The 24,459-nt window shown below is 39.9% G+C and overlaps 1 protein-coding gene across 1 annotated transcript in view; it reads left to right on the top strand.

Annotated features, from left to right (window-relative positions):
* LAMC1 (laminin subunit gamma 1) overlaps positions 1-23,581 on the top strand; it is a 126,977-nt gene extending 103,396 nt beyond the window's left edge. The window contains exons 16-28 of the mRNA XM_063298447.1: positions 789-931; positions 3,234-3,412; positions 3,743-3,899; positions 4,910-5,115; positions 7,326-7,405; positions 8,759-8,896; positions 12,432-12,576; positions 13,990-14,139; positions 14,858-14,972; positions 16,646-16,845; positions 17,713-17,871; positions 18,284-18,383; positions 20,252-23,581. Coding sequence (XP_063154517.1) covers positions 789-931; positions 3,234-3,412; positions 3,743-3,899; positions 4,910-5,115; positions 7,326-7,405; positions 8,759-8,896; positions 12,432-12,576; positions 13,990-14,139; positions 14,858-14,972; positions 16,646-16,845; positions 17,713-17,871; positions 18,284-18,383; positions 20,252-20,508 — 2,029 coding nt within the window. The 3' untranslated portion in view covers positions 20,509-23,581. The remainder of the gene's footprint in view (positions 1-788; positions 932-3,233; positions 3,413-3,742; positions 3,900-4,909; positions 5,116-7,325; positions 7,406-8,758; positions 8,897-12,431; positions 12,577-13,989; positions 14,140-14,857; positions 14,973-16,645; positions 16,846-17,712; positions 17,872-18,283; positions 18,384-20,251) is intronic.
* The last annotated feature ends 878 nt before the right edge of the window (positions 23,582-24,459 follow it).

Raw genomic sequence — 24,459 nt, 5'->3', positions numbered from 1 at the left:
GTCCTCATTCCCTGATGTCCTTCAAAACCTGCATCTAATCTATACCAGCCCTGGAGTTCATGTATCCAGCTTCATCAAAAAGGGAGTGGAAATAGCAGCAAACAGCACGTTCTCTCATTTATCATGCTGTCAGAGTGTGTGATATGGGTGCCTCATCTGCTTTAACTTCATTGCAGCGGTGGAGGTCAGACCGTCCTGCTTGCAAACGACCAGAGCTAAAAGGAGTTTCAGACATTTTATTGTACAACTAGGAGGTTACATTAGCTGTGCCAAGTTTTCATGTTTAGAGGAAGATAATATTTCTAATTGGTTGTATATGGAGCAAAAAGCCTTGGACTAAACATGAAGGATAGGAAAATTCATCATGTTATTCATAATGTACTTGCCAAGCAAGCTTTGGAAGTGCTGTCAAGGCGTAGAAGATACTAAGAATATTCAAATATATAGTTCCTATTTTATAATAGTTTAGGTGTTAAGATCATTTGATTGAATATTAAATTTAAGTATTAAAGTGTTCTTCATTGTTCCTCAAATAATGCATTACTTAACTAGTTTAATTCACAGAAACTAGGCATTTTCTAATCAGAGCATTATCGTGAGTGCTTCATTCCCTTTTGACCAGATGTATGGGATGCTCAAAGGAAATGACATTTGTCTTTCATTCCATACTTGCATCCCTTTGAGGGAACATGATTTTTATGACATATTAGTCAAATCAAAACATGACAGGTGTACACAGTCTTGTTTCCTTACCTATGTTTGTCAATGCATTGCTGTTCCTCCATTAGATGTAACTGCCATCCACTGGGTTCCACTAATGGCCACTGTGACATCCAAACCGGACAATGCGAGTGCCAGCCAGGTGTCACCGGCCAGCGTTGTGAGAGGTGTGAAGCCAACCATTTTGGATTTGGTCCTGAAGGCTGCAAACGTAAGGGGAGTGGGGAAGACGTATTTTCTGTCCAAACCCTTCCTCATCCATTTGTTTTCCATCTCTATTCCTCTATATGGAGAATCTGCTCATCACTATTAGTGTTTCCTTGGACTTGGACATCACAAGAGGTTTAATTCTTTTCCCCCTTTTGTCTGCTTCCTGCATGTTTTCATGTTTCCAGTCCAGCAAGGATGTTTTTGCAGTTATATGAGTCTTACTTTCTCTCTCTAGGGCATTCAGATTGCGTATACTGGTAGACCATCTGCTGCTCCTTGTCATAAACACTTGCCCTGAATTTTGTCCCAGAACTGACCTATTTTTTTGGCTCTTACACTCTTATGCTGTTGCTCGGGAATGTGGTTTTTAGCTACTAACTCAAATTGAGAACATGGAAAGTGTAAAAATTAGGATATACATTCCTATTTATTTAATCTTTCTTAATTTAAAAAAAACAGTATTCTTGGATGAATAGATCTGGATATGGTGATCCACTGCATAAATAGCACTAGTTTCCTGCAAAGGAGGACTTGTAGACCAGAGTTGGCCTTGGGAATGCCAAGTGCATTCTCTTCAGTCATCTCCAAAATAATTACCCTACTTCCTCCCCTTTTGAGGATTTGCCATTGTTCTGTATCATAAACGTACTGATGCAAAGCTCTAATGGCAGTTTGAAATGTTGGGAGATACAACTTGATGTCATCTAATGCAAAATGGGAAGAGGAAAACTAATTGAAGTATATTCTCTTGAGTCTAGTTTCTCATTCGCATACCCTGGCTTGTATGTGGAACTGACATTTGGACTGCTAATACAAATTATAGCAATAGGAAATATAACTTTGAATGTGAATGTACCGAAAATAACAGAAATGTACAGCAAGCATATGCTTTTGTCACATTATTCTTTGTATAGTCTCTGATTCAACATAGACATGGCTCTTGTTTATTTAAAATGTTACATGAGAAGTCCCCCAAATCCTTTTCTTGGACCTTGTTCTCACAAAACAAATGAGATAGTAAATCAGTGCATTATATAGGTGGGAATTCTTTTATATCAATGCATATATAAACCACTAAGGGCAAGGAGAAAGGTGTTTCCTTTCTGAAGACCATCACTTTTTCAGCTAGTTTGTAAGGACACACATCTTTCTATATAAGTAGCCCAATAAATTCCTTCAAATACAGTGTCTTAAAGATGCAGAAAGATTATGAATCTTGCATTTCTGACTAGCAGATGTATATTTGAAAATCACTGAGAGGCACACCCTAACACAGCCCAGGTGGGACAGGTATGACTCATTAAGTCAGATACGTTTGCTGCATCATTGTTTCTTTACGGTAAAATAATGTATGGTGAATATAAATTCACTATAGAATAGTTATCAGACATCATTAAAAAATAGCCACACAGGTTAGACAGGTTACCTTACTGCTATTATTTTCTTCTTATGGGAGGCTTCTTCAACTGTATATCCACCAGATGTTTTAGGACAGCAACTACTGCAAGGTCCCAACCAGCAAACTATGCTGGCTGGAAATTCTGGGAGTTCTTGTCCGAAAGCATCCGGAAGGTGCTGGCTTGGGCCGCATCATATAATGAACCTCCCCTTCATGTGAGTACAGCCTTTTCTCCAACATTTGCCTCCATGAAGATCTAGGATGAAAGCAAGAATGTATAAGCATGTGTTTGGATCAATATAAAGTACTGATTTGCACACCAGCTTTCTTACTGGTCTCACAGAGATGGATTTCCACACCAAGCAGGATCAATCCAAAAGAATGACTTCTTGCTTTCACCCCAGACCTCCTTTAGGACAAGATTTGTCCATTTGAAGTGAGTGGCCATTGGTGTCGTAATGCCTGTCAAAATGTCATTGGTAGAGAATGTTTTCTAGCCTGTGTTGAACAATTGTATTGAGTAGGATGTTACGATGGGTTACTTTCAAATAATAAAGCTATACAACTGTGTTCATAACAATGACTTCAGAGAGTCTTGCCTTGCTCCACTTGGACTGTCTCTCAGAAGAGCTGGAACCTTCCATATATGTGCAACTTCTGGCTTCATTTGACAGGTGGAAGTCAGAAATGCCTGATTTTCCTAGTAGCTAGTGGCCACTGTGTAGTAGCACCACAGTGCCCTAGAAGACCAGTCCATTGACATTTGAAAGAGGTTAGTTCATTGGTCTTCTAGATCTCCCAAGATTGAGGATTTTTCACCTATACTGGAAAAGATTAATTCAGCTTGCTTTTTTCTCATTTGCCTCTTCCCTATTAATTATCTAAATGCCTTGTGTTTCCTCAGCTTGTGACTGTAACCCTGAAGGTTCCCATTCCCTTCAATGCAAAGAAGATGGTCGTTGTGAGTGCAAAGAAGGGTTTGTGGGAATCCGCTGTGACCAGTGTGAAGAAAACTATTTCTACAATCGATCCTGGCCTGGTTGTCAAGAGTGTCCTGCATGTTACCGATTGGTGAAAGATAAGGTCATACCTATAACAGAATTTGCCAGTTTATAGCTTAAATTATTTTTGTAATAGGGAAAATCAATATGATATGTGTTTGTGCTTGGCACAAAAGTGCTAACGCTGGCTAAAAAATACAATGTTACATACTTAAAAGCAGCAGCAGCAGCAACAACAATACAAAAAATGCATCAGTCTTACTTCTCACAGTTCCAAGAATATACGTACTGGTCCATGAGCCACTTTGCATGTTTTCAACATCTTTTTATTCATCCTTCTTTTTATCTGGAGCCATAAAAATCTGAGTAGTTGTGTTATTGATTGGTTGTTCTTGGTGTCCCATTTGTTCAGGTTGAAGAGCAACGGGGTAGGTTGCGCGATCTGGAAAATCTTATAGCTAACATAGGAACAGGTGATGATATCATAACGGACCAGGCTTTTGAAGACAGACTGAAAGAAGCTGAAAGAGAAGTCATGGACTTACTTCGAGATGCCCAAAGCATCAAAGGTAGGTGGTTGCCATCAGCTAATTGAGTTGTACTATTTAACAGACTGTAATATATTTTAGAAGAGATGCAGTTCTTGACAGTAATGCTGAAGAAAGAAGCTATGCCTCCATGTTAGAGATAGTGCTAAAGGTTGCAACAGTAGTTTACACTTCAGTGATTATATTATAAAGTATAATATTAAGTTTCAATTCAGTTATTATAGACTACGTTTAAAGGCCATTTTCTATCTTTATGATTCAGAGATTCACTCACAAAACAGATTTATCTTGAGCTTTTCAAAAGCCTCTGTCATCTGAGAGATAGTGGGAATTGATGAATCAAATACATACATATATGCAAATACACACTGTAGTTTAAAGTAAGGTATTAGATACGTACTTCCGTCCTAAACGCTGTGAGCAAGAAACTTTGTGAGCAACTTCAGAGTGGGTTGTCTTCTTAATTTCTTGTTTATGCATCAGTGGTGCTTCTTGGAGTGTTGTAAGCCCACAAAACCTCAAATTTCTGCTTCCACTTATATTAAACCTATACTATGTCATTGGAAAGAGAAAAAGGTAGCAAAGATCATGTATGTTAGCAGATACAATTAACTGAACTTAATTGAACTTTACAGAAGAGATGGGTTTGAAAGAAACAGTTGAACATTTCTTACCAAATTATCTAGTCTGGTCCTAGTGGAGAATTCTGTGCTCTGAAGAAATACAAAACCCACACTTTTCTAGGGGTGAAAGGCCATTTTGTGAAGCTCCTATGTAGAAACCTATGCTCAGTGTTTTTCATCTCTTCTATGACCATGACTTTGGCAAATCACAGCAAAATCTTTAAAAAGTATATTGTCTCCTTTCATTGCGTCTATTTATTTATTGTACTTGTAAGCCACCTTTCTGTTTGAGACAAACAGTGTTCATTCTCTTTGTTTGATGAAATCAACTTGTGGTAAAAACATGATATAAGAAACTTGTATTTGCCCATTTCTTTGTGTGACTCATGGTTACTTTGCTTGTTCCAGACGTCGATCAGGGCTTGATGGATCGCCTGCAGGAAATTAACAGAACTCTTTCCAGTCAGCTTGGTCGACTGAGGAGCATCCAGAATACAGTGAGACAGACAGAAAACCTTGCTGAGCAAGCCCAGGCCCAAGTGGAAAACACAGAGGGGCTGATTGACAGCGCTTCAAATATGCTCCACAGGGCAAGGATGGCAATTGCCAACGTGGTGAGTGAAAATTGCATTCTTCCTTTACGTTTCACGCCTTGCAATAGAATTAATCAGGGTTCTGTGAGTGCTAGAACGTTGCTTTTGAAAAATGAATATTGCTTAATCAATCAAATCTTTATTACGGTCATAGACCAGCATAATGAATATTGCTTATTTTTTCCCCGTTTTTCCCCTATTTGCTAGCCATTTTTGGTGGTGAAATCATGCTGGAAAATGTTGAAAGCCAAGCAATACCTAGTAAAATTGTGAAGCAAGATGTACTGATAATTAGATTTTCAAATAAAATAAAGGTACAAAATAAAGATGCAGTATATTTGTATTAAGTAAAAGACATTACACAAAATGGTCCAATGTGCAGGATTTGATAGTTCCCAGTGCAGAACAAAGAATGCAGCCCTGCTGCAGAACATTTTGAGGCCCTGCTGGGTGGGCTTGTTCAGAGTCTCGAAGGGGCTCTTGGCCTCGATCAAGCCTTCAACAAAGCACTCCTTCAGGGTGGCTCGACAAAACACGGGGCCCCTTGTTTAGGCACCAGAGCAGAGCGGTCACATCATTTGGAAGCATCTACTGTGCTGGCCGTGGAAGATATTCCTGTCAAACTGGAGCAGTTGAAGAAAGTGAGCAGATCATCTCAGTATCATTGGGAGGCCCTGAGAGGGAGGCCCTTGCTTCTCCTCTCTGTAGCCCCACTTCAGAGATTGGGACTGAAGCAACTCCACCAAGCCTTGCGCTGCCCTTTGGCTGAATGTAAAGCATTTTCTCTTGCAGTCAGATATCAAAATTGGAATTCGCGAGGATATTATTGAAATCACTTGCACTCACTTGCAGATAAACATGGCTGCACTTCATGAAGATGTGCTTTTCTTCCCCTAGACCAGTGTTTCTCAGCCTCAGCAACTTTAAGATGTTTGGACTTCAACTCCCAGAATTCCCCAGCCAGCATGGCTGGCTGGAGAATTCTGAAAGTTGAAGTCCACCCATCTTAAAAGTTGCCGAGGTTGAGAAACACTGCCCTAGACGCTGTTCTGTCAATACGCTATGTGAAACTGTTTAAGAACAGTCATGAATTGTCTTACTGTATTTTTAACAAATACATTAAATAGCCAGGGAAACATTGTTCACTGTGTTATTTCCTTCTTGCCTTTCTCAGAAACTTGTTCTTGAAACAGTTTAGTTACAATGAATTTCCAGTGAACAATTCCTTTTAGAGCTGCTTTGTGAATGGGGTTACAGGTAGAACTTGACTTATGACCACAATTGGGACTGGAACTTCTGTCGCTAAGCGAGGCAATCTTAAGTGAGTCACACCTGATTTTACAACCTTTTTTGCCATGGCCGTTAAGTGAATCATGTTGTTAAGCGAATCCAGCTTCCCACATTGACTTTGTTTCTTGGAAGGTCACAAATGGCAATCACGTGACCCCAGGATGCTGCAACCATCATAAATACATGCTGGTTGCCAAGCACTGCAAAGGTCCTAAGTGTGAGGATTGGTCTTAAGTCACTTTTCCCAGGGCCATTGTAACTTCGAATGGTTGCTAAACGAATAGTCGTAAATCAAGGACTACCTGTATGTAGAAAATTAATATGCAATCCCATCCTTGTCAATGCCTCACTAGTAAGGCTTGTCATTACAGATGATGTAATTAACTGGTAACTAGGAGGGAAGGATGCAGAAAAAGTACAACTCGGCTTTCATGGGTCTGATTAATTTGACAGTTATTGATTGCTTTGTTGAACTGAAATTTTCTAATTTTTCCAACTTGCTGGTCATTAACCCAGTATTAGTGTCTTGCATCAAGTACTTAAAATGTCATAAGCTGTCAGCAATCAGATAACAACTACACCAGCTTTCAAACATTAGGAATTGTCCCTCTTTTGGGGGAGGTGGGTGGCAGCAAAATTTGAATAATAAATAAATAATAAAATAAATAAATCGGGATTTTTTTCCCCCTCATCAAATGTCAGAACACACTTTTTCTGTCTTTATTGCTTATTAATGTACAATGCATGCATATGGAGGAAGGACACAGGAAATGATGGTGCCTCAAACTTCAGCCCTGCAGGCTCCAGGGAGAACAACACTAGATTGCCTGATTTAGCAACACCTCTCTGTTTCTTATCTCTGGTACAAGCAACTATAATTTGCCTACAGTACTTTAAAAGGCAAGAGATGGCTTGTGAAAAAATTATGGTTCCTCTTTCAGTCTATTGCTTCGCCAGAATCGACCAGTGACCCAAACAACATGACTATCCTGGCAGAAGAGGCTCGTCAACTGGCTGCACGGTGAGAAATGCTCCCTTTACCCTCATGGATAACCTTAACCATGCCCATGGGTGTAGCAGATTGTTGAGGAACGCAAGCCTACCATCTCCCCACTTCATTTAATCTTTTCTCCAAGCCCATCGTGCATAAAATGGTAATTTCCCTCCATCACCTTCAGCTTAAGATTTCCTTCTCAACCCTGTGGAAGAAATGTTCTCTATTTCCATATTCCTTTTGCTATCCCCCAGACCTCATCCCCTTAAAAATACTCCCTTTCCTTCTCTTTTCTGCTCTGAAAAGAGCTGATCGAAAGAAACTCATAATACGGCAGTTACACACTGTTACTCCTTTTTGAATTGTGTCGGCTTCTGGTTATTTAAGCATACTGTAACTGAGGACATACTTGTCTGTATGCCTAATCATACATACGTACGAACATACTGCTTTCCTTAGGCTATGAAAGGGCATGTACGCAGCTTTTCTCTTTAAAGTTTATACGTGGCAAGCATCAGCTTGGAAAGGATGGGGCGTCCACTTGTTTTTATTTGAAATAAAGGAATCTCATGATTTCCACACTCATGGAAGCTGTGCATTGCACTTGCATTTTATATTTAGGATATAGCAGATTCTAAATAGAAAACATTTTGTAAGAAGGGGCCCTGAGGGAGTGAAAAATCTTACTTCTAATCTACAGCATGTCTCTAGTGTGATTATGGTATTCCATGATTCAGTTGCTCAAACTGACTGTATCATCAGCCAGGCCTTTTTCTCCATCTTCTGGTTTGAGAACACTGGCATGTACTAGCGAGCTGAGTTCCAATCTATTGTCGTGGCATGCCTCCCTCCCTCTCCCCCCCCCACTATGCGTCACTCACTTCCTGTTTGAACAGTACTATTGACTAATGGGGATGAAGTAATCTGCCATAAGATTTAGAGAAAATCTTTGTGGTAATGCTTTCCAGCAGATGGGAATGCAGTCATCTGCAGAGTTAGATCAAAGGTGGAAGCCAGAGGTGTTGGAAGCATGGATGTGCGGCGCTGGAGGACCAGACAGGAAGAAATAGCCTTGGGCGGGATAGCATGGAATCAGGCCTTCACTGCTGCTTGCTCCCCAGATCACGATATTAGACCAGAAATCAGCCCACACTCATAATTTGCATGATGGTTCATTTGCCACAGAAATGGACTTTAGCTCAACTTGGGTTGAGTTAGTTATCAACAGAAGCACAGTTCAAGCCATGCAGTTGAAACTGAAGAATAATGGCATATTATCAGTCTCTTTGAAAACCATGCCCTGTGATGATGCTTGGAGAGGAAAATAGAAATAATAATACCTTTCAAATCATTTGTTTTCCTTCCCTAATGTTGTCCCAGGCATAAAACAGAAGCAGATAATATTGAGAAAATAGCTAAAGAAGCAAACGATACATCATCACAAGCGTATAAGCTACTCTTGGACACACTAGCAGGAGAGAATCAAACTGTGAATGACATTGGTGACCTAAACAGAAAGTAAGTCTAAAACATAGGCAGAAAGTCTCATGCAAATAGTTGTCTTGTTTTAAAATACCTGAATTGCTTTTCAGAGTCAGAATGCCCTGGTGGTTTAAAGAATTCAGAATAATTAGCGGAGAGGAGTTATTTCTCTTTTTATTTGTTAATTCCTGTCTCAGTCTGAAGGGGGACTCAAAGAGGGATATCTATGAACTATAGGAATATTGAAATGTGCTTAAATTTATCATTTTAAATTGTATTTTACAGGACAAGTACGTTATTCCTCCTCTGCATTATATGTTGGCTAGCTGAAGTTTTCTTCCTATTAAAATGGAACATTATAGCAAGATGACTATTTCTCAGAAGCAAATACATTAAATAGAAACAGGCACATCCTTTTCATTCATCATTTAATTTTGAATTGTAACAGTACAGTAAAAGCACTTGTATGACAGAACATTTGGTCTGTGTGTTCCCCTAGCTAGTGTTTAAAGAACCAACCACCCTGTAAATATCTTTTTCAGGGTCCCAGTTCAATGATGCCGAACCAATTAATAACATTACCAAATAAACAAGGTGGCGAGGAAGAATAAAGAATAGAGGAAAAGGGGTGGATGGTTGGAGGAGAGGAAAAGCAGGAGGAAAAAGAATAGATCAAGGGGTGGTGTGGTTGGAGAAGAAATTTCTGAGATCCTTTGTCAGCTGCTCCAAGCAAACATAGATCCCAGATACCCACTATTTTCTGCTTATACTAGTAGCATGACAATATAATAACAACTACAATAACAGTAGCAACCAGTGGGATCTCTTGATCACAAGCATTGCTCTTTATGACAAGAGTCTTGTGACTCTTGGTATGGTCCCCCTGCCTGAGGAGTATGATATCACCAGTCACTGTCATGGGAGGCCGGGTTCAGGATTAGTGGTAAGCAGGTGGAATAAATCATTGTTTGGGTCTCCACAAATTGTGACCAATCTGCATGACTCATAACACAAGATTTCCTTCTTAGAGGGGTTTCTACCTGCAGAAAGATGACCACTAGCAATGTGCGTGAAACAAAAAAAATACATTTGAGCTTGCTATAAAACAGCTCCACTGGAGACATTCCATCAGCTGTTCAGAATTGGCTGTCTTCTGACAGAGGCAAAATTTGAAACATTTGTAGGATTCCATCCTAGGAAACAATGAGAATCCTTGCTCTAAAACCAATATAGAAATCCGTATTTTAAATTATGTAAAAGTCTTCTCCCTTGAAAGCCTAACATCAGCAGGCTCAAGATCATAGAGTACAAATGTTCCCCAAAACCCAACAACCCAACCCAAACCAGTCCTATTTTTAATCTTCCTCTAAAATCCTATCTTTTATCTGCTTTTCTTTCCCCAGGCAAGGCTGCCTGCCTGGAAATTAAAAAACCACCACCACCACCACTATACCACCCCCTTACCTAAGGAAACTACACAAATTCTAACTTCCCCATAGGAAATAGCTTTAAAAAAAAAAAAAGCAGTAATTTGCCAGGCAGGCTGACAAGCCTGTAGCTGTGAGCAGTTTTCTTCTGGCTGGCCTTAACTGCTGTTTTTAAACTCCTTGTAATAAAAGCACTACACACTACTTAACAAAACTCACCCCAAGAGAGCGCAGGATCCAGCAGGATCTCCTTGCAAGCTGTATGGAGGAGGAGAAAGTGAGTGGAAGAACTTTTTAAAGGTTTATGGGACCAGATAAACAAGGACTAGGAAGGATTCAAAGCATTCCTCATATATATTGAGTGGCCAAAGACTGCCTACTGCCCCCAGTATCTCAAGATCATGCTGCTGAAATTAGGTGACAAAATGGCCACTTTTTAATATCTCCAAATATCCCCCCCTTTTTTGGCCTATTTTGGCTTGCTTTGGGGGATTAAGGATGAGAATAGAAGGCTTCTATTAAATACATTGCTTCCCACCCCCCCACCCCCAACTAAAGCTAACCTGAAAAGTTTCAGAGTTAATTTTCCAGAGTTGGGAGTGTTAGGGGTGGAAATGGGATCATTTTGCTTCCCACTCTCATTCCTTCCCTGAAAACACCCAAAGAGGAAACCAAAAATAAAAGAGTAAAAAATGTTTGGCCCCACTCACTCAGGTAAAGTCCTCCTGCAGCCCTCCAGAAGATTAAGAAGCTGAGCTATGGTTCCCAAACTTTTCAGACATTGCCCACTCTATAATACATAATGTTAACTACCCTGTGAGGATAGGTCAGTGTAATTCTCCCTGCTGTATGTATAGAAAGCTGGAAAAAAAAAAGACAGAGAGCACAACTAGCTAGTGAGTTTATGACAGCATCAAGATTGAATCATAGGCTTCCTGATTTGAAGCTTGCTTTTAGGCAATTACAGTACAACCATGTAGCGAAAACCATAACCAGAAATGCAGATGCAGGAGCTGAAAGGATAAAATGCTGAGGAATTTAGGACAGGATTTAGATGTTGTAATAAACTTGGGATATTTCCACTGCAGTGGGTAAAGGAAAGTTAACTGACCTGCCCATCCAGGTAATGGACACAGAGACAAGAGAAGCCCAGAAGAAGCTAACGCTGAAGAACCAATCTGGGAGGTGTTTTTCTCTTCTCAGGTTGATTTTTGTAAGAGGAGGGAGTAGCCTCCATTTTGTCTTTGTCTTGAATACCAAATAACTTGAATCACAAGCTGAGTGAAGCAAGTTGAACTATAGATGGTTTTATTTTATGAACTGTTCTGACTGAGGGAACGACTATCTAAGATCACTGTCTTCAGAAGGCTTTTTTCAGCTATTGAATTTGCAGTATATAATACAAATTTAGCATTCTTGACAAACCATCAAACCACCAGTACTCATTTTGGGGGGGATGGGGAGGGAACCCTAGCTTTCACATACACCTTCCTGCCAGGTCATATATTTTTCTCTGGAAAATCAGTGGCAGAGAGGGTTTTCTCTGAGGTAAGTGGCTGGTGGCAATATACCTAGTCCGCTGTCCCCAGGAGTTACGGAAAAGATGTCGCAGGTTTGGGGGAGGGCAGTTTGCAGACTCCTTGTGGGGATTAGTGGGGGCCCAAGACACCACATCTCATGCATGTGTGTCCTGTTAGAGTTGTAAGCCAACAGCCTGTTTTAAATAATGCAGGTAAGAAAGGGCTTTTGTTCTCACAGCTTTCAGTTTGGACCCATGTCACTTCCAGAGGTCAAGCTTGAATAAGGGGAAGTCTTCTTTTCTCTCTTCTAAAAGACGATGGAAGTGCTCACATGAGGACCTTTTGCAACAAAAAAGCTTGTGCCCTGCCATTGAGGAGTCCTTCCATTTGAGTCAGTCATACAGTTTCTCTTGGCAAAAGTTGAATACCAAGATCAAAGAAAAACAAATATTCTTAAACCAAAGATGGGCAGCCTTCAGCCTTCAGGTCCTGCTTGCATGTGAGGCATGGCCCTACCCATGTTGCAGATCTCAACATCCTCCAAAACATTAAGGATGGCTACAGAGACAATGCTCACTCCAACCAGGCCGTACAAAACACTAATGGAATACTCTTGTTTCTTAGGTATAACCAAGCAAAGAATATTGCCCGAGACCTAGAAAAGCAAGCAAATAAGGTCTCTGCGGAAGCAAAAGAAGCTGGGGAAAAAGCTCTACAAATCTATGCAAATCTCACCGCTCTACCATCCATAGACTCTGCAGGGCTAGAGGTATGTTGAGATGGGCTCCTTGCAGAGGGTATTTGAGTATTATGGCTGACAAGTCCTGAAAACTCTACTGGCCCGTCTTAGGTAACACAGATGACAATCTTTCAAGTTTAACTTCAGCTAAGGAATTATTTATGTGGTGCTTTTTAAAACAAAGGAATTGTGACAAATCATGTGAAAGAATAACTCAAAATAGATTTAAATCAATGTCTGTAGAATATTTTAAAGCTATCTAACATGTATAAAATTTGGAAAGTGGGTAAAGTCTTTTCTCAAATGCAGCCAGCCTCCTGACGGTTGTGTAGACACATCCCTGCTATTTTCTTGAAATTGTAGATGTCACTTTCCATTTTCTTCTGGGTGTATCAGCATTCTCAGGTCTGGGAAAGGGAAAGGTTTTCAAAACAGGGTAGATTTGGACCAGGTGGATTTTTTAGATTTATCTCTTAAGCAAGACATCTGTCCATCTGTTGGGTCTGTGAAAAGAAGGATTAGGTGGCTCAGAATCACTCTGCCTTAATGTACTAACCAGTAAATGAGGGCTACAGTATACTGTACATACCTAGTTTCCAAGGATTCTGTAACCTAATCCTTTTTTTCTTGGCATTAAACCTGATTCACGAGACTGTGTGAATCTGGCTTCCTTGGTCATGTGCTGCTGTTAGGAGCTTGGTACTGGGATATTTTTTTACTTCCCAGTCTAGTTTACCACCCTGGATTTCCTGAAGATCTCCTTTCCAAGTATTAATCAGGTTCAACCATGATTTGGCTTTTTTTGAGGTCTCTGACTGCTAACACCTGCTATGACCAACAAATAAATGCATAAATTGGAAAGCTGCTTGTAAAATATCTTGGAAATCCATGTTTTTTCCTTGCTGAGATAGTGGCCTCCATATTTCAGTGCTCCTTTTTTCTTTTTTCTGTTGTACAAAAATATTGGTAACCATAGGAAAGCCAAGTCTGCTATTGTTTTGGATACTCATGCTTGTACCAGCATCCAAGGCATACTTTGAGGCCTTATTCAAACATTGCACCCCCTCCCCTTCATCTTGGTCCATTAGAAAAAGGGGATTTGGAGGGGAAGGCCTGCACTGGGCATAGTGGCAAGAGCCCAGTTCACTTATTTTGTGCAATGTTTTCAAAAACGTTCTGAAAAAAAGATTATGGTTCTTAAGCTATCCCTGAAGACAACAACTTCAGCATCCCATTAATCAAAGACGTGCTACAGAGAGCACCATGGGATCTGCATCAGGTCTGGGGTCTCTTTAAAGAGTGTCTTTGATCCAGTTCATCAGTTGCTAGTTTTGTAAGAAAAATCTCTTGAAAGTGTAGTCATGCATTTCAGACACATACGTCAGTTCAGGATTCTCACATTTCCTGAAGCTGTTTTGCTTCCTACATTTTCTCCATATGCAGAATGAGGCAAAGAACATCAAGGAGGAAGCCCAGGAGTTAGAACTGCTCATTAAAGACAAACTAAAGAATTATGAAGATCTGAGAGAAGACATGAGAGAGAAAGAACTGGAAGTTCAGAACCTTTTGGAGAAAGGCAAGACAGAGCAGCAGGTCAGTTGCAACTGGAAAAATTCTTGTCCCTGATAGGTCACGAATATATGTTAGGTTATGTATTTATCCATTCTGATAATTACCACACATTGCAGAAGTGTAACAGTCCTACAATATGTTATTTGATCATGTTCCTGTATCAACATAAAGACTGCATTGTGAGGAGGGCAGTTAGGAGTGTGGTACACATCACTTCCATTTAAATGCAGTTTCATTTTCTTTTTATGCCTACTGAAATGATACAAATTTACCGTATGACTCTGCTTTTTTCATGTGATAATGATTGGCTAGAGCTCCGTGTAGCTTATCCTTTCTTGTGTCTGTTACGCCTTCTCGATATTCACAAAAAAGCACCCTTTTTTATGCAAGTCATTATCAAGCTCCACTTCAGATTCACCAAAGTCTGAACCCAAGTTTATTTCTAAAGGGTCATAAAACTGACTTATTTAGACTTAGCTCTGAGGGTAGAATTAAAATGAGGAAGGAAAGTGGAATCTCAGTGGACTAGATTTGCAAGTTCTTATGCCTGCCACGTGCCTTTTTGATAGTACAGGATGCGTATAGAATAGAAATAAATCTAGAGAACGGCCTTGCATTTTTGGGCAGACTGCCTTTCTCTTTGAAATAAACATGCCTCGTGCTTACGCCGTTTGAGCATTAGAACTTGATCAGGCATGTCAGAAAGGAGCATATGACAATTTGCTGTGTATTTGCTTAGACTGCTGATCAGCTCTTGGCCCGAGCAGATGCTGCCAAAGCATTGGCTGAAGAAGCTTCCAAGAAGGGAGGAAACACACTCCAGGAGGCCAATGACATCCTCAACAATTTGAAAGGTAGGCAGCCTGACTTCCTAAGCAATCATGTGACAGAATGGCAGGATGTCCCGCCTAAATGACTCAGGCTTCTCTGTGAGTGGGGATCAAGGTGTCGTCTTGCTAAATCTATTATTCCAGTTCCTACCATCTCTACTGCTACAACTCATTCAAGAGTGTGTTCTCCTGGGGAAAGCACAGTTGATGTTTCACTTTGTGGGAAAGCAGAATTCTGTTTCCTGGGAAGGGACAGGACTCAGTGGTAGAATGTGGGCTTTGTACAACAAGAGCCCCATGGCCAAGGATCTTGGGAAGTAGGGCTAGGAAGCAGCAGTTGTTGAGAGCAGCAAAAAGAAAAGGGCAGAGGTTCCTAAACCCTTTAAGACCTTTTACATGGGGGATATTGCGAGCTTTGTGATACTCTTGCAAAATACACACCATGATGGGTACAGCCAATCATAAAACATGACTTTCCAGAAAACAAACCAATGAGGCTGAAAGGAAAATAACTTCTCTCTAAACCAAACATCAGAGGGAGGTAGGATATAACCTCCAGAACCCAAGACTGCTTTTTAATTTTTAAAAAATAGTTATTTGTTTGCTACAAAATCTATTTTACAAAAGGAGAAATGAGATGCAGAAACAATTAATTTGACCAAGAATTTGTACATGAGGCAGAAGTGGGATCTGAGCCCCAAACGCCAGACCATATTTACCTCCACGAAAACAAAGCATCAGCTGATAATGCTTAAAGAGGTGCATACCAGACACAAATAAAAAAAACTACAATAGGTAAAATACCCCTCCATACATACACACAAAATAAGCAAATACACAACAAACGATCAAGAAAAACCTGGGATTGTTCTTGGAAATAAGGACAGTGCTTGAAACAGGTTCATTTTCTTGCTGCATGCCATGTACCCAGATTTCTTTTTTTTAAGGAAGAGTAAGCAATCATGTAAGCCCTTGATGTTTCCCAGGAATCGTAGCTTAGTGATGGAGCATATGTTTTGCACGCAGATGTGCCCAGGTTCAACTCCGAGCATCTCCAAATAGTACTAGGAAAGACACCTTCTGTCTGAAACCATGGATAGTCACTGTCAATAAGAATAAGGCAGCCTTCCCTATCTGTCATTCTTCCAAAATTTTGGGCTACAGTTCTCAACATCTCTGATCATGGGTTGGGCTAATGGGAATTGTATTCTAAAGCATCTGTAGGGCACAAGACTGTGCAAGGCAGGTACAGACAATATGAAGTTGGATGTTACAGGCATCTGATACAAGTTTCCAGCCTTCTGTTTGAAGTCATGCATTTCAGACACAAGGCAACTAATTCCTTCAGAATTAAAGCTATATATAATTAAGGTCTTAGGAACAAGTATAAAGCAAAGGAGCTTGTAAAACGTCCCTCCTTAGATACTAGAGTTCAGCTCACGCTTTTTAGTGTTCCTATATAGGGAGGATAGGTCAGCCAATAATAGCTAAATCAGATTTCAGTGTTGAAAAGCCAAATAGTAACAGATAGGGGTGATTAGTTATAATCCTAACTTTAGAGAATGCTATCATTATGTTCTTTGCTTTTGCAAACTGCCAGTGGCATTAATTTGACTGCTGTTGGACCAAAAGGTTGGACTGAACAGATTTTTGTTTGATCTACTGTAGCTGCACTTTGTTTTTCTTCTTGGTTTCAGACTTTGATAAGCGTGTGAATGATAACAAGACTGCTGCTGAGGAAGCTCTTAGGAAAATTCCTGCCATTACCCAGACCATTATGGATGCCAACAGTAAGACCCGCCAAGCGGAACTGACACTAGGCAATGCTGCTGCTGATGCCAGAGAAGCGAAAAACAAAGCTGATGATGCTGAAAGAATTGCTTCCTCTGTACAGAAAGTAAGTCTTGGGAGGAATATATATTAGTAGCAGAGTTCTGGGTCATCCAAAGAGCAAACAGGGTTTCCCCCCAATTCTTGGCAGGATTGTGTTGCCTGTGGACCCAGGACCCTGCAGTTCTCTTGGAGAGCACAGAGCCTATAAGCAAGGCTGTTGCTGGCTCTTCCTGGAGATAGGAAGAGAAAGTGTGTAGCCCAGCCATGTCAGCTGAGCAATTAAGAGGATTTCAGTCGCCCCTAGGTCATGACACCATGTACTGTATAAGGCAAAGATTACTGCAAGAGGCTGTGACATGATGCTTTCCCCTTTGGTTAGTTCAAATTATAACAGGGACCACCAAAGATACACAAATGGGGCTTGAAGACTGTTGCGACCAAATATCACGGTCATTGACAATTTTGGATTACCTAGACTAATGAGCTTGACAGTATAGGTCATTCATAAATGTTCTCATGGAGTTAATAAGACTTTAAGAGAAATTAGCCAGTTTGGTCTAGTGGTTAAGGTGCTGGGCTAGAAACCAGGAGACTGGGAGTTCTAGTCCTGCCTTAGGTATGAAAGCTGGCTGGGTGACCTTGGGCCAGTCACTCTCTCTCAGCCCAACTCACCTCACAGGGTTGTTGTTGTGGAGAAAATAGGAGGAGGAAGGAGTATTAGGTATGTTCGCCACCTTAAGTTATTTGTAAAAATAATAAAGGCAGGATAAAAATTAAACAAATAAATAAAGGAACTTATTAAGTGCTAATGCACATGGAACTCTGTTGAAATAAGTAGACAGTCCTCTGTGTTGCTAGGCTTTTGGTGTCCAATCTTTTAACCTGGGAATATGTTCAATATCTTCAAGAATTTGATTTCTGCCTATCCTAGAATGCTGGTGATACAAAGGCTGTTGCAGACAACACTTTTACCACTGTTACCGAGTTGGACAAAGAAGTTAATGACATGTTAAAACAACTGGAAGAAGCAGAAAAAGAGTTAAACAAGAAACAGCAAAGTGCTGATCAAGATATGATGATGGCAGGAATGGTAAGTAACTATGACTTAACAACCCATTTGGTTGTTTAAGATTCTCATCCGTTATCAAGTTCACCATGTACTATTCTTAATTTTTATAAGTAGGTAAATGAACATACACTTCTTGTCAGAAGATTGCAAAACCCTTCTTACCACTGAAAACACATAATATTCTTCCTTTGACTACCTCATTTCTGATCACTTTTGCCATCCTTTGGAAATGACATGACATTATGCAGCAATGAGAGAAAATTCATATTAGTGTGATTATTATTCAGTGATTTTAACATGGCATTTGTAGAAGTGGACATCCCAAATCATTCTCAAGTTTGGTAGCAGAACATGGCATCATTCCACATAGCTGATTCATGTGTTCACCCATGAGTCATTGGATAAGATGCCTACTTTACATTTAATTTTACAGGCTACACAAGCAGCTCAGGAAGCAGAAGATAATGCAAAGAAGGCAAAGAGCTCTGTGAACAGCTTGCTGAGCATGATTAATGAACTTCTTGAAAAACTAGGTATGTTTTTTTTCATATGTTTCCTTTCAGCTGGTGATTTACTAGACAGTTCTGCTATAAATGAGTTAGGTGTCAGGATATTGCCTTTGGCTATGTCTTCAGGGTGTTTTGATCTACAACCTGATGAGTCCCAGCTAGCAAGGATATTGGCAAGCAATGTTTGGAATTATAGTCCTAAACATTTGGAGGATGTATTGTTTGTGAAAGATGGGTGATAAGTACTTCTAAAGATGACTGGCTACCTCTGCACTTTCAGCAGTAACATGGGTGTATATTGATGGATATATTAACCTTGGAAGTGGCTGGGAAAGTTGATCTAAACCTTTTGTGGACTTACTCAAAATACTAAAATACACACATCTAGAGTGGGGTGCAGTGATTTAAATGAAGAGTGCAGTGATTTAAATGATAACACAAGCAGGCAACTCCAAAACTATCAGGTAGAGAGTGTATTATTTGCAATCCAAATTTCTGATTAATTAAAATATAAGTAACAGCCTTCATATATTCAATTATCATATTGGGGATGAAGGTTATGTAGGCTAATGAAAATTTTAAAAGATAAATAATGTAAGTAGCATTGCTATAATAATGTCCATAAAATTGACACTGTACTTGATGCTAGCATATTAATTTCTTACATGAAATACAATAACATTTATGATGGGTATTGCTGAAACGTTCGTTATGTTGGGCCTTTTTAAACATTTGGGCTTATTTTCTGTCTTTCTACATTGGCATGTAAATTGAACAGAGATGCATACCTGTGGATGCCCTCTTATTATTTATATGTTAATATTCTAGCCTTCACCCCTCTATTTTTTTTTCCTTCCAAACCTGAGAATCTCTTAGCTGAGATTTCCCTGGTCAGGATTCAGGAAACACAAAACTAGTTTTATGAGTCAAAGGGAACTTTCATTTGTTTTCGTTTTTGTTTACACAGCAGCTCTTCATGCAACAACCTAGCAGATAGCTTGGTGAAACTGATAAGACCATATATTTGGTTTACCATATATCTTGGTCTGCTGTTATAGAGGAAAAAAATAAGTTTTATTGGAGTATAACAAGCTCTTTCTAGAACTAAACTTTTTCAGTCCTAGAACCTGTTTCTCCAAAATTCCACACATCCTACAATAGAATCCAGAGGGACAGAAGTGCAAAGTTGGGTAGAGAAATTCCTCCCAAGTACCTCACATGGTTCTTTCTCCCATGCAAATGAGAGAAGATAATACAGTAGCAAAAATCTAGGTTGCCGCATACCTTCCAGTATCCTTCAGTTGGCTGTGATAGAAACTGATCTTGTATGGTTCAGCTTGGACTGATGGTTGCTCTGCAAAATTAAAGCATAACATGAGAGAGAAATCCTAATGGTGAAAGTCTGGTAGTGGGCAAGGAATGGCATAAGTTGCACTGTGTTGTTAAAAGAAAAATGTACATACACGTGTAGGTAGGAAAACAGATGCTAAAGCACAATTTAAATGAATATCAGTTGGTAAAATATAAATATTCTCAGTATGAAGATTTACAAATTCTACAAAATTTGAATTTCTGGGGATGCATTTAAAAGAAACTTGGAATTGAGTGCAGTTTCTGGCCCAGTTCAAATGTCATAATATTTTGATTCATAGATTTTCCCCCCCATCTTGGAATTTCACAATTGGAATGCAAAGTTAAAGGAAGTGTTTCCCCCTAGTATAGTTTAACAAGCTAGGCTGATCTATTGTTTGTTTTTTAAAAAATGCAAATAAGGCCATTAATGTTATATTGCTGTTAGAGATTTACTCTTTCTGTCCAATCTTGTGATTGGAAATAATTCTTGTAATAGATTGAAGGGGCCATCCTAACTTTGTACTTTTCTGTCCCTGTAGCACGAGTGGAACCTGTGGACCAGAGTCAGTTGAGCAACATTGAAGATACTTTAAATGCTGCAAAAAAACAGATGAAGGATAATGATCTGGACCGGAAAGTATCTGATCTAGAGAAAGCAGCCGAAAAGCAAGCTAGTGCCATCAATGAATACAACAGGGACATCAGCACCATTTCGAAAGACATTAACAATCTACAGGACATCAAGAAGACCTTGCCAAGTGGCTGTTTCAATACCCCACCCATTGAAAAACCCTAAGGGTGTGCCAAGGGCAGGGGGGGGGCATTCCCTCAATGACTGGTGAGACAGTTTTGGCTGTGGAGTGCCTTAATTCCTAGATGATGTTCTTCAGGACCTTGACCTCATCTCCCACACAGTTCAGTTGTTCATTCTTTCCTAGTTCAGGGGTTGGGGGGGATCAAGTTTATGAACTAAAAGCAAATTAATTACAAGCCTCGGGGCATCAGAAAGATATCAAGACATACAATCTATACACTTCTTTTGCTCAAACACTCTACCTTCTTTCTTTTTCTCAGAAAAATACTTCTCTCTTAATTTACAATATGTTGGACTTTGTACCGAGAACTGAAGTGAGGGAGGGCACAAACGCAGGCTCTTATTTTCATTCCCTTTTCCATTCCTGTATCTTCTGCCCTCCTGCCAATTGTTGTTCTATGAAGGAAATGGTTTGGCTACCAAAGTATTAAACAGCAATGGCCAGGATAACCACCCATTCCAAGAAATGCAAGTGGGTTTCAGAATCAGCATTCTTCCAAAACAAGGAGAAAAGGCTGACCCTATTCCTAAACTAGTAGCCACTCAACACTTTGGTAGCCAGTTGCCAACTTTTAGGAACCTTTCTAGTGTGCAATATGTATATGTATATCTTGTTTCTGAGACAGTTCTCAGAAATGCTTTTGAGGAGTCATGAGGAAGGAGTGGTATATTAGTTTTCCATGGTGCTAAAGCTGGGCCTGTAAAGCAGGCATGCGTTTGAGCCTGTAAGGATAAAGTCAGATGCTTCAGTTCTATTTGGAAGAATCTGCTTGTGGCCAGAATTGTTCCTGAGTCTGGATTAAGATGGACAGATTTTTTTTCTCTTAAAAATGAAAAAGATTTTAACAGTTCTCCTAACATTTGGGGGGGGAAAGCAATTCATTCAGAAGGAACTTTACTTGCTAGGTTTCCCTCCAAAAAATGAAGCTATTATAACTTTATTTGGTCAAAACAAGCCCAAGAGGTCTTGCAGTCCTCTTTATATCAAGTTGTTGTTGTTTTGCCATGAAGAGTATGTCTCTTGCCTAAAAGTAATCAAATCCCAGTAAAGTACAATTGACTTTTTTTTTTCTGGGAAAAAAAGAAAAATGGTCAGGCCTAGCTTTAGGGACAAATACCTTAGAAACTGCAGTATTGACCAGCTGAGTTGCTTGCAACTCAGCATGAATGTCTGCCCTATTCAGAAGTTTTGCCCCTTTTCCCATTTGGGAAAGCTTTCTTGTAGGTGGAAGGTGGCTTTTTTTCATAATCTCCCATACATCACCTTGAACTGGAGGAAACCATATCAGCCTCCGTTGTTTCCTCATTAGTGTGGTCTGATGCTTCCACCCCCCTGCCTTTTGAGAACTGTGTGTACCAACCCTCAAACACTATGCAACTTTGTATGTTTGCGTAGAGGGGAAGAAATTTATTATCTGACACACACTGGTGCTATTAATTATTTCAAAGTTATATTTTTGTGTGAATGTGGGGGCTTTGTGTTTTTGTTTCAAATCATGGCTGTTGTGTGAGGACATCTGTTTCTCTCTCCGCTTCCCCTGTGTAAATATACTTGGTCTTGTTTCTAGAGTGGCACAGTTCCCCTTCACTTCCTCTTAATTAACACCCTACCTACACCCTTTCCTCTTTCATCTTGGTGTGCCTTGCAGGGAGTGGTGAAGATCAAGTATTTCCTCTGCCCAGATTTGCCCCTTTGCATTCCCATACTGGTCGTTAATACGTTCTATGATACTAACATCAGACTGTTTGCCCTGTATATTCCCTGGAGGGCCAACTTCTTTCCCATCTCTTCATCTAAAACCAGCACTGATGCCCAAAGGATTTGGCGCCCTGACACTCATTAAATACTAACATACTTTGGGCCCTTTTAATGATACTTTGTTCTTTGAGATTCTGCATGGTGCAAAATAGGAAACAGATCTGGATTTGTCTCCCACTCTCATGCTGGGAGCAAAATATCACTTGAATTCCAAAGCTTATCTGGATTGTTTCATTGCTTTCCAATTAACAATTTGAATTGACTTTGATTTTATGAAAGGTGATGAGCTTCTTGATAGGCTTCTGTAGGAAATTAAGATTGCTCTTATTTTCACAGATAAAGCTCCCCTGGAGAAGACAATCATGTCAGGGAAAGGGTTAGACTAGAACCCTTCTCTCAGACATGCCATGTTTCTATACAGAGGGAAATCAAGCATGGTTTAAGCACATGAGCTCCTCATGTACTACTTGAACTGGTCCTAAGCATACACAGTCGCACCACTACATTGAGGATCAGATTGTTACTGTAGGCCTGGTGGCAGATCTTGGGCTCAGCCTTCAACATGTACCTTTGGGTAGAAAAATCAAAGTTCAGCTTTGGCTTTGGTTTACATTTTCCAAATGCCTTCCATTCTAACAGTTCTCCCAAACCGTACTATGACCTGCTTGCATTCATACCTGAAGCAAAAATTAAAAAAACACCAGTGTTTTCCATCTGACCAAGCCAGTCGTATGGCTGCATTCTAACAGTATCATCTTCCAAAAAGAAAAGAAAAAAGAATATATATATATATATTTAAAGAAAGTAACAAAACTGAATTTGATTGTGTGCTTCTGGCCTTTTCATTGCCTCTCTAGCATTTTCCCTTTTCCTTAAAAAAAACAAACTGGGTTTAAGTAACAAATTTTGTTTTATTTTTAAATAAATAAGACATTTATATGGACTCTCTTAATTACAAATACTGTGTTAATAGCCATTATCACATTTGTATAGGTCCAAGTTATTACTTTCATAACAAAATAATGCAACAGCTGCTCACAGAAACATACAACTGGGTGCCACAGGAAACACCTCCTGAAGAATTCCCCTCATTTAAAACACACACACACACACACACAAACAAACAACTGTGAGCACCTCTATATGTGCCTTCACTCCCCTTTTTTTTTTGCTTCAACCTCTGGTCTTGCTGTTTAGGAGCAATGAACAAAAACAACAAAAATGCAACACTTGGCAGTTTTTGTATAAAACAGTATTTCTTATTTATAATAAAGTCTGAATATCTGTAACCCCTCATATGCTGGGTTCTTGAGTGTTCATTTGGAAAGTCAATTTTAACACATCCAAATTCATTGGTGGTCCATATCAAGCTTCTGGGATGGGAGAAGGGCCCATTCTACCATTGTGCAGAATGAAGTGATCGCTGCTGGCAACAGTTGCTGAATAAGAGGTAGAACAGCTGTTCCCAGCTGTTTCATCTTAAGTTCCTAGCTGTTTCATCTTAAGTCCCTAGCTGTTTCTGCTTGCAGGGATCAGAGTGCTGGTGAAGAGCAATATGGATTTGACTACATTCTCATCACACTTTGGTGGCTACAGCAGCTGTGGTTTGCCCTGTTATTCTGTCTCACCTGTCAGGGGTATCTCCTCCTCCTGACCTAAATTGACAACCTCTCCATCTATCAGACATTTTCCCTCCAGAGCCTGCTTCCTACTGTACTTCCTTCCAGCATGGACAATTTGATTCCATAACACCTCCAGGAACAGGTAGGGAGGATGATTTTGGCTTCTTGGGAGCTTTTCATGAGGGCTTCCTATGCATACATGTTTTAGTCTGTCTTTTGCATTTGAAACTGGGTCTTGGTTCTCTTTTTCAATAAAGGCATGCCCTGTGGTCACTTCTTCCTTTTTACCTTTACTGGGAAGAACTTTTTCTAAATCACTGATGAAGCATTCTGTGAAAAGCTTACTACAACTCTTATCCCCCAGTGTTTCTGTCATTTCTGACCTAAGCCTTCTGGCCCCATGCTTACTGTCCTGTTTTCTCCCCCCTCCCCCCAAAACACACACACACACACACACAGAGTAACATTTTTGCTAGTTGATGTCAAGCTGAAAAACCAGTGCCTTATAAAGAGACTCTCCCATATTTTTAATAGGGACACAGTAGTTCCTTG

Source organism: Candoia aspera, chromosome 3 (assembly GCF_035149785.1).
Source record: "Candoia aspera isolate rCanAsp1 chromosome 3, rCanAsp1.hap2, whole genome shotgun sequence".
NCBI classification, from domain to species: Eukaryota; Metazoa; Chordata; class Lepidosauria; order Squamata; family Boidae; genus Candoia; species Candoia aspera.
The sequence above is the reverse complement of the archived record's forward strand: the minus strand, read 5'-3'. Positions and strand labels throughout refer to the sequence as shown.